General features: G+C 35.8%; 1 protein-coding gene across 5 annotated transcripts in view; it reads left to right on the forward strand.

Annotated features, from left to right (window-relative positions):
- Positions 1 to 10,995, forward strand: part of LOC107677650 (E3 ubiquitin-protein ligase UBR5) — a 90,592-nt gene that overhangs the window by 3,476 nt on the left and 76,121 nt on the right. For 4 of the 5 annotated variants that reach the window (XM_016472637.1, XM_016472639.1, XM_016472638.1 and 1 more), the window contains exons 2-8: positions 4,172 to 4,216; positions 4,335 to 4,416; positions 6,661 to 6,737; positions 8,146 to 8,265; positions 9,305 to 9,572; positions 10,624 to 10,783; positions 10,875 to 10,990. In XM_016472637.1, the coding sequence (XP_016328123.1) occupies positions 4,172 to 4,216; positions 4,335 to 4,416; positions 6,661 to 6,737; positions 8,146 to 8,265; positions 9,305 to 9,572; positions 10,624 to 10,783; positions 10,875 to 10,990 (868 nt within the window). The remainder of the gene's footprint in view (positions 1 to 4,171; positions 4,217 to 4,334; positions 4,417 to 6,660; positions 6,738 to 8,145; positions 8,266 to 9,304; positions 9,573 to 10,623; positions 10,784 to 10,874; positions 10,991 to 10,995) is intronic. The other variant, XM_016472641.1, reaches the window with a different exon arrangement.

Here is a 10,995-nt window from a genome sequence, read left to right on the forward strand (position 1 = left end):
TCCCCCCCCCCCCCCCCCCAAATGTTGATCTTTTATATTGATAATAGAAGTGTAAAAATATTTTTGCTTTTGAAACTCTGGCAGAGCAGATAATAAGACTGTGGCAGGCTGTGAGAGTGAATCACTGTCAGAACTAGAGTAATTTAGTATGCAGCAGTGTAAAAATATTGTTGGTGCTATTCTTTATGGTAAATGGTGCCATTTATTTAATGAATGCATGGAAATGTTACTTTATGGCATTAAAATGTGTTATGAATCGCGTTTCAGTCACTTTATGCATCAAAAGGTAATCATTTCCAACAAAGGGAAAAACATACCTTGCATCAAGATTAAATGCAGTTTTGAGCCATTTTGTTTGGACGCTTAGTGCCCTACAAGTTATCACGTTCTTGCATTTCTCGCTACTATGGTTAGGTTGTCCTGTTCATTACTATCTGTCATCCCCAGAACGGATGTATACTTGCACTAGTCATTAACGTTTCAGCGTGTACGTGGAGCCCTCCATCCTTCATTGTCCACTGATACGTCCTGCAATAATGAGCCATGACTTGAAGGCTTTTCTGCTGCGCTGCGTTGACAGAAAACGAGGGACCTTTCTGCAAACGTGTCCCCTTCATGCTAGATTCAGCATGATCTCAGTAGCTTAGACTGCTGCTGTGCAAGGATATTCTCTGTGCACATTGCAGTATGATGTCGCTGATCGTGGGCTTTTTCGTTTGTATCATGAAGTGCATGCATTGAAAAGCTTGTGTATGCATGTGTTTGCCTTATGCCCAATTTTTGGCACCATTTCCCTGCCAATATAATATGCTGTGCCATGCATTATGGTATTGTGGGAGAGCATATTCATGTTGTTTTTGGTTTGTTTTTAAAGTACTTGGACGAAGATTTTTTGCGGGAGCTGCTTTCAGGTCTTTCCTCTTGTTTTCATATGGAGTTCATCTACAGAGGTCATATACAAAGAGGAGCTGCTCAGTGGTTCAGTATTGATTGTATTGAAATGAGATGAGAATCTGAAGACCTTACTGATAGGTTTAGATGATTGTATGTAATAATTTGAGTATGTAATTTGAAAAATGACTTATCGTTTGTAAACATCATGGTGTTTGTGTTCAGAAGTTGTCTCTATTGCTTATCATTGTTCAGATGATGCTGTAGGCATGTTGCTGTACTAGTGTGCCAAGTATGCCAAGCAAAACATTGGCTCTGTTCCAAAACCTAGTGAGCTGCCTACTAAGTGAGCATCCTAACTGAAATGAAACCTTATAAGGGACTTATTTGGAATGTACTACATAGACAGTAGCCCTGTGTCTTTTAAATTATTTAAATGCTCTAGACAAAAAGTGTATGGTGCATTAAAATGCTGCCTACCTAGGCAACATACTAGATTTTGGTATGCAACCATTTTTACTGTTTTACAGCTGGTTTATGACACACTTTTTGTCCAAGAGCTTGAAGGACTAAAGTTGGCCAACATCTGAGAGAAATCTTTTTTCCTCAGCCAATTTGGAGCCGTTTGCACGCTGCCTTCCAAGTGTGTTCTTTGTCCCTGGTGCACTCATACCCAAGGTTTCCTGGTGGAAATTGAATGCATTTGTTTTTATATCTGATTGTTTGGCCTAAAAATCTCTATTTTCATACCCAGTCATTGGTTTTAAGGGCTGTTATCTTGCGGCATGAAAAAATGAAATCATTCGTAATGAAGAGAAGATTTCCAGCAGAGCCTCACTTTTTAGTTTTTCAAAATGCAAATACAAATATATCAATAAAAAGAAAAATATAAATAAGAAATAAAATAAATAAATGCAAAAATTAGGGATGTAATGATTAACCGCGAGCCAGTTGAAAATCGATTCAAATATGTGACGATTCAAATCGGTTGAGATGCTAAACAAATCGCGATTCAGTTAGGGGTAGGAGTTTATATGAATGCATGTCTGAGGGGAACTTACTGTCTTTAGAAAAGTTTAGATGGTATTTTTTCTTTTCATCTTGCCTCTGTATAACGCATATTAAAGTTCATAAGTGCAGCACTGCTTTGTTTACAGCGGAAACCAAGGAAACGCTTTAAGCGCCACCTGCTGGCAGAGAGTGAATCTGCGTCTCATTCATCTCCGCAGTTTCATGCAGATATTTTTATGTATAGTTTCACAAAACTGAAGTCAAAGTCGAAATTATACGGTCTAATTTAGATTAAAAACTGCTCGTGTTGTGTGTATGCAGCATCTTTGTTTGGATCATAATTAAAATGCAGTGGTTGCCTCATTTTAAATGGAAAGAGCACAGACAAAGCCTTATTTTGTTTATATGAAGAGATTTATTTTATTTGTGTTACTTATGTATTTGATTTGGGGCTTGTTTTAAAATTTCAATTTAGTTTTGTTATTTACATTTACATTATATTTAAATGTTGTCATTTAGCAGACGCTTTTATCCAAAGCGACTAACAAATGAGGACAATAGAAGCAATCAAAACCAACAAAAGAGCAATAATATGCAAGTGCTATATTAGTACATTATTATAGTTATATTTCAATTTCACAAAGAAATGTGCAGCATTTTGTCCAAGCAATAATAAAAGGACACATTTAACTTATAATTTGTCTTAAATCTCATTTTGTAAAAAAAATAAAAAATAAATCGTGAATCGAATTGTGAAATCTCGAATCGAATTGTGAGTTGAGTGAATCGTTACATCCCTGACAAAAATCTATTTCACATTACTTTAAAAAGGTAAACATTACAACCTACAACTTAACTTTCAAGTTTCAGCCGAACTAAAGCTCAAGCATGACATAAGCCTGTCTTCTTGGAAGGCTTTGTGGCTTTTGTAAGAGGCAAAAATCACTGGAGAGGAAGGTAACTTGGAACAAGAACAAGAGTCCATACACTTTCTAAACGCATTTTTCTGCAACATGAAATTAGTTATTTGGAGAATAAACCCTCTTAAATATCTCTACGTACTGGTGTGTGTGTGTGAAACTTGTTTTTGATGTCCTTCATAATCTATGTGCTGGTCAGTTCACAGCAGTGGTAGAAATGAATATTTTTCAATAGGTTTAAATAGATTTTTACATTTTATGGGCATTTTTACCTTTATAAAGCCATTTTTTTCTAAAAGTGTGCATCATCTTTTGAGTCCAATTCTTACATTTAATCAGTCAATTTGAATAATAAGACATTTGGGCTGTTACCAAACAAATGATATCAGTATCAACAAAATTCATCTTTGCAATGCAACAGAAGCTGCGTCTGAAGAGGCATTTAGATGTAGGCATATTTACAGTTACAGTAAACAGACTAAACGAAGCCTCGAGACAAATCATTTGCCTCGATGATTTTTTTTAAATCAAGTTACTCGAGGAATAGTTTCAGCCCTATACCAAATTTGATCTTATTTTATTAATCTTATTTATTAATCTTATTTTAAGTTTTGTTTGTTGTATCCTTCTCTTCCATGACATGATTATTTATAGCGGATGTATTGGTTGAGACTTTTACTGGTCTTTGTATAAATATGCTCTGTTTTAAAGCCCATTTAGCTATTTTAAGGAATCATAAATCAATGTTGATTGAATTTTGCAAGTAATAACTAATTTAACCAAATTATTTTGCTGATAAATTGTAAAATCATTATAGTGAGTGAAAGCATTACAAATCTTTGCAAGTTTATTACAAATGTTTGATGACTTGGGGGTCATTTGTTTGTGAACTGAAACTAGGCCTGCAGGTTTGTTTGAACATTCATTATTCTGATGGATTAAGTTGTTTGAAATTGCATTTTCCAAATGAGTTATGCATATGTATATTAAAGCATTATTAGTAGTATTAGTATTTAAACATGACAGGAATAAGTGTAAAATGCCCAGAATAAAGTGAAGGGTAAAATGACCCACAAGGGCACTTGGTTTTTTCTGACCATGTCAGATCTGTTGCTCAGTTTTCCTTCCGTCTCCTACAGATTTCCTCTATTCAAACCGTAATAGACATCCTCTCTCCTGCCTAGGTTTTGGCCAGTAAGCCAATATAAATGATGACTCTCTACATTCAGCTGTGCCTTTGATAATGTGGCATGAACATTATTATTTTAGATATTGAATAATTGTATTTACTGTGGGTATTGAGTGTTTCATAAGCCCAGTGCATCACATGCCTTTGATGTTTCTTACAGACTCCGTGAAGTGTCGGAAAAGCTCAACAAATACAACTGTAACAGGTATGTTTTACCAAGCATTTACATTTTTAAGCCCAGTGGTTTTAGAGTTCTTTCCACATCAATGAAGTATTGAGTTTTGTGAAAACACTTGACTAACATTTCTCTGTCCACACGGCAGTCATCCACACCTTGTTCCATTGGAGCAGGCCAAACTTAAGCAGTGTGTGGTTGGACCAAATCATGCTGGATTTCTCCTTGAGGTAACCTTTATTATGCAGCACTCTTACTTTATATCATGCATTATTTCAGGCTTTTTCATAAACCTGAAGTGTTTTGTTTTTTCATGTGGATCATTGTATTTTAAAGCAATAGGGTTAGGGTTAGTATTTATTTACTCTAAATATGAATTAGAGATGTAACGTATGACAATTTCTTATCACGTTTATAGTGACCTAAATTATAACGGTTATCAGTATTATCACGGTATTGTTAAAATGTGCTGGAAATGTTCAAAAAATACCGAAAACATAAATCATTTCACCAAGTTTTTTATTTAAAGTCCCCCTGTAGTGAAAATCAAGTTTGTTATTTGTCTATGTGGTGTTTTTAATTTGCTTTTAGACAAACCATGTGCCAATCCATTAATCAACACCATTGCTGAGTATTTTCTTTTTAAAACTGTAGTTTGCCAATGGCAGTCCCAGAAACGTGGTTTGAAACAGCCCTCGGTTTTTGCTACGTCACAAAATTCAATAACCAATCACGTCAGAGGATAGATTCCTGTCATTAGCATATCCCTTTCTCCATTTATACAAACATGGCGCGCATAGAGTTCATAGCATAGAGTTCGCATGCAAAATATACCAGTAACCACAAGCACAAAACCAAAAGTAAAAGAGGGAAAAACTTATGAAGCCGTGGTTTAACTTGAATTTAGAACCGCTAACTTAAAAAATAACCCGCGGCAACAGTGGAAAAGTAGCCCAGAGTCAGACCCACCTCTCCCACATTGGAATCCGCACTTCAACCTATTCAAGCTATTCAAGCTATTTTATGGACATTCAAGCTATTTTATGGACTGAGAAAATTATTTTCACAAGAAAAAACATTTAAATATGTAATTTTGATGAGGTTTAAGGGATAACATTTTTGACTACAGGAGGACTTTAAAATTAACAAACAATAAATACAATTACTTTTAGTTTGCATAAACACTAAAACAATAACATTACCAATGATGGCCCGATTTTAAATGACAACATGACTGACAACAGTTTACAGGGCTCCAGACAAAAAAAAAATCGAGTAAGGAGCCATTGGCTCCTATAAGAAAAAAACATAGGTGCTAAATTATTAAAAAAATTTTTTTTTTTTTTTTAAATGCTAAACCTCACATTTCAGCCTTTAAATAATAAAAAAAAAAAAGGTTAAGTCAAAATGCTAATTGATTAATATTACTAAATGATTATATGCATTTTATATGCTCCATAAATAATTTTAGATAACTTATCCGAATTGTTTAAATGTGTAGAATCCACATAAGCTTGTTTTTCAACAACCGGTCAAAATTTACAGCAGGGCATGCAAATTCGGTCTTATTTTTGGCCAGGCAAAAACTCCACACAGGCTGAATGTCAATGTAACTCTGTAAATCCGCTCTCTGACACTGGGTGGTGCTTACGAAACAGCAAAATTAGCTGTTTCCCGTAAACTCCGTGAACAAAGCAGCATTGCTATTAAGAACACTACTTATTAGGTATTACATGGAGCGAAGATGAAAACAAAACGCCATTGAATCTTTTCTGAAGAACGTCAGAGCCTTCAGAGGTGCGTTCATATAATTAATTCATTTGTATAAATCCCTTAGCACTCTTTTAAACCCTCCCAGCTTCCCGCCATGTTTTCACACAAAACGAAACTACTCTGCTGCTTTGCGCACGTGAGACTGTTATTAAAAACTGTTTATGCTGGACCGTATTTATCCTCAGTTGTTCAAATCACGGTGATCGAATACAGTTTTAATGATATTAAAATATGAAATGGTACAACTAACCGTGGGGAATTTTATCATGATTTTTTTGTCAAACCGGTAATCGTTCCATCCCTAATATGAATATTACGGCATTTGCTGGTACTCATGTTGTTCCAAACCAGTTTGCTGGTTTTTGCTCTTATCCGTTACATTTACATTTATGCATTTGGCAGACCTTTTTATCTGAAGTGATTTACATTGAATTCAAAGCAATTTCCATAAAAACTGAATTTCACAGAGACCGTTTCTTAAGCTTCAAAAGGACCTTTTTATGTTGTGTTTGAAGTTTATCAGTTCACTATGAACTGTTGTATATAAAAGAGCAATGCATAATTTCTTCAAAAATTCTGCTTTTGTGTTGCATTGAAAACAAAAAGAATATGGGATTGGAACAACAGGAGGATGAATATATAATTAATTTTGTCTAATGAAAACAAAGCAATGCAGAAAATGACATACTCTTTTCTTTCAGGATGGACGTATCTGCAGGATAAACTTTGCCGTCCAGCCTGACCGACTGGAGCTCGGCAAGCCCGATGGCAATGATGGGTGAGAAATTATTACCCCTGTTAGATGCATGGAAAATGCATATATGAGCTGGCATGCAAAATAACTCTAGATCTGTCCCTTCTGGTTATAAGTGCTCTGGGTTTATGTATTAAGTTTGTCTTAATTCTGTTTCAAGTGTGCTGAATTTTCACCGGCATTACCCACCTTATATGATTAAAGGTTGTGTTGTGGGCTTTGGCGTGAAGACAATGTATTTTTTTTATGTTAGCGTAGTGTAAATACTAGGGCTGCACGATTAATCGCATGCGATATTTAACGCGCATCTTGTCAGAAAGCCGGTTCTGTAATCAGCGGTAAATCTCCATCACCTGCGGGCTTTCACATTGAGCAGCATTAACTACACAGAGCCGTTGTTCACTGATGAGCAGCGCAAAAAATCGCGCGAATATGAACGTGGTTTAGCGCAGCTCGTCAGTGAACAACGGCTCTGTGTAGTTAATGCTGCTCAATGTGAAAGCACGCAGGTGATGGAGATTTACTGCTGATTACGGAACCGGCTTTACTGATAAGATGCGCGTTAAATATCGCATGCGATTAATCGTGCAGCCCTAGTAAATACGCTCAGATATGAACACTATATATGATGAAGTAATTATTCCAAAGATGTAGACTTACAGTTGCATGGAAAATATGTGCTTGCATTATATTCTTAGTGATGGAAGGAAGGGAATTTTATGAAGCGGTTCAAATGGAAGGAACTCAGTCAGTCTGAAGCCTGTAGATTAGGCATGGCCAGGTTTTGTCGTCTGGTTTTATCAGCAGTGTTGTTTTATTACTGAAATGGGGAAAACCAAATACACATGCAAGCATGTTACAACACTAACTTATAAACACTTTAATATTTGGTGGTACAGAAAATTTTAATTTAAGACATAAAAATATATTGTAACTCTTACAATTCAAAGCTTCTGAGTACGAAAAGACCATTTATTGAAAGTAAACTGCAAAAATGACTTGTTATGCTCATGTTGACCGCTTTGCTGTTCACTGCTTATTGCAGTGGTTTGTTTGTGCATTTTTGTTTGAACTGAGGAGGTGGGCTAGTGCTTCTTTTCGTGTTTTTTTGGGATCGAAGCCATGTCGCAGCATTGCAAATCCCCTTTTGTGCAACAAGCAATCCTTGGTGTTTGTATATGACCGAAATATTTAGCGGGCATGATGGCACATGATTTAGGGGAAATCTTTAGCAGTTCCCTGTCAGCCTTTCCTACAGCTCTTGCCTGAGGAATGAGCTGCAGTCAGTTCTGATTCCCAAGGGTGTTGCCATGTTAGTCGCCCCATGGTACAAGAGGCCGATTGGCTCGTAGGCCTGGGCTTTCCAGGGTCTGTGATGGTCCCACATGTGAGACTATAGGTTTGTAACTGATCTCCCATCTTTTGTTTCCAGTTCAAAGTTGAGCAGTGTCTCAGGGGCAGGAAGGAGCTCCAGGCCAGGCAGGACTAGTGATCCGCCCTGGTTCCTGTCTGGTTCTGACACACTGGGCAGACTGGCAGGCAACACCCTTGGGTAAGTTGTGGCAGGGCTATCAGAAATGCAGCCATCAGGTAACGTTGGCAGGCACACGTGCAGTGATGCCTTTGGTTATAAGAAACTTTTTTTTAAAGATGATTTTGCTGTTTTGTTTGCATGCAATAAAATCCCCACCTGGAAATATTCACACTACAAACCCATTTCCAGAAACATTGAAATTTCAATGTTTTTCTGAAGTGTGCTTGTTAGAGCTGTGCTATATATAAAAAAAATAAACTGGTATTTTCAACTTTTTGACGAGATTCAATGATTATTATTAGTAGAAAATAATAATAATAACAAAGTAGGTTGAAGTGTGTGTGTGTGTATATATAGAGAAAAATCAGTATTTATGAAAAATATTTAAGCATTTTCATATGAACCAATGTACAAAAATATATAGTCATAAACAGCAATATTTGTATATATTGTATAATTACAATAATTATTATATAATATTATATATTTTTATTAGCCATTGTAGCTTTAAATAATGAAAAATGTTTAAAGTAAAATACAGTAAAGTACATTATCAAAATGTTTAGCTAATGAACAGGGAAAAATATGTCATAATTTGCATTTAATGAATCACTATGAATATGCATAGTAACAAACAGAAATATTTATATATTATATAATTTTATATTATTATATAGAACAATACTATATATATTATATAACATTTATCATTATACAGTATTACCAAAACATTTAAATATATACATGGTAATAAACAATCAAATTTCTATTATATAAGATGTAATATATTACATAGTAAAACTGTATGATGATAAATACTAAAACATTTAAATATATGAATGCATAATTGGCGTTTGAGTGACCTTGAGTTGTTAAATCAGTTTTAAACTGATTAAATCACTGAATCAATATTAAAACATCCATCTTAATTCTCTCATGATTACAAGACAAAGAATATGAAACTAGTCCTTAGAAGTGGGCTGTTGGAGTTTAATATCAGATGCAGAGGGAATCTTGTTGGCCGTATACTGATCCTGATTGTCGCTGTGCCTGACAGGAGCCGCTGGAGTTCAGGAGTAAATGGTGGCAGCAGTGGAGGTGGAGCCAGCAGTGGTGGAGGCGCAGGAGGCAGCGGGAGCGGAGGGGCCGCTGGAGGAGGCGCTGGAGGAGGAGGATCTTCAGGCCGGTCCTCCACAGCAGCCCGTGATTCACGCAGACAGACCCGTGTGATCCGCACTGGCAGAGATCGAGGCTCCGGCCTGCTGGGCAGTCAGCCACAGCCCGTAATTCCAGCCTCTGTCATCCCAGAGGAGCTCATCTCTCAGGTAACACTCGCTTCATGGGCCTCTTCCACATTCCTGATTTTGGCTGTTTAAGTTGGATGTGCTTGCCATAGCTCTGCTTAATAAGTTTCATGTAATGTTTGTGTATATTATTCAGCTTTTTACATAACAGAACTTCATTCTCAATTGAGAATCTCGTAGCGTTTTTAGCTTTAGACATGCAATTAAACTGAGAAAAAAAAAAAAAAGCTGAAATAATTTTTTGGTCATTTAGCAATACACCTAGGGCTGCAACTAACAATTATTTTGATGATATTGCCTGCGTGCGTTGTATTGAAAAATATTTAAAATTATTAACAAATATAAATGCATGCGAATCATTGTGTGTAAAGGTTGAAATATAAATACTACAATATTACATAATACAATATAATATGTATAATATAATGTACAATATAGTAAAATAAATGTATTTAAAAAATGTTTACAGTAGGAAATTTACAAAATATCTTCATGGAACATGATCTTTACTTAATATCCTAATGATTTTTGGCATAAAAGAAAAATAAATAATTTTGACCCATACAATGTATTTTTGGCTATTGCTACAAATATACCCCAGTGACGTAAGACTGGTTTTGTGCTCCAGGGTCACATATAAATGCTACAGTATATAATATAACAAAATATATTAACAAAAATATATTAACAAATAAAAATATATGCTAAACACCGTTTGTGTGTAAAGGTTTGAAGTATAAATACTACAAAACAATTCATATAGCTTTTCACATTAATACAATTTTAGAAACATGACAGTTTACATTATAAAGCAAAAATATTGTATTTATACTACAAACCTTGTTTAAAAAATTTTTGCATGCATTTATAATTATTTTATTAATAGCTAAAGTTAGTTTTCAATAAAATGCAGGTAATAAAATTGGGCTTTATGCAGTTAACAAAAATATAAAAAATATAGTATTAATTTTGTATATTCTATTATTTTTTTATTATTTAATTCATTTTGGGGTGACGTGACCCAGACCTGCTTTGTCATTTCGTAACTGATTGGCTTTGCTTCCCCAAACAGGCCCAGGTGGTTCTTCAGGGAAAGTCCAGGAGTGTCATCATTCGAGAGCTGCAGCGCACAAACCTTGATGTGAACTTGGCTGTAAACAACCTGCTGAGCAGAGACGACGAGGATGGAGATGATGGAGACGACACGGCCAGCGAGTCCTACTTACCTGGAGGTAAACGGACACAGAAGATGGGTAACGGTTATGGGTCAAGTCTGTGTTATTTTAACACACTTTTCTGACAATACCTTTCATACTTCCACAGAAGACTTGATGTCACTGCTAGACGCGGACATTCACTCTGCGCACCCCAGCGTGATCATTGACGCGGACGCCATGTTCTCTGAGGACATCAGCTACTTCGGCTACCCCTCTTTCCGACGCTC

The sequence above is a fragment of the Sinocyclocheilus anshuiensis genome, unplaced genomic scaffold (genome assembly GCF_001515605.1).
Source record: "Sinocyclocheilus anshuiensis isolate Anshui unplaced genomic scaffold, SAMN03320099.WGS_v1.1 scaffold796, whole genome shotgun sequence".
In the NCBI taxonomy this organism is placed as follows: domain Eukaryota; kingdom Metazoa; phylum Chordata; class Actinopteri; order Cypriniformes; family Cyprinidae; genus Sinocyclocheilus; species Sinocyclocheilus anshuiensis.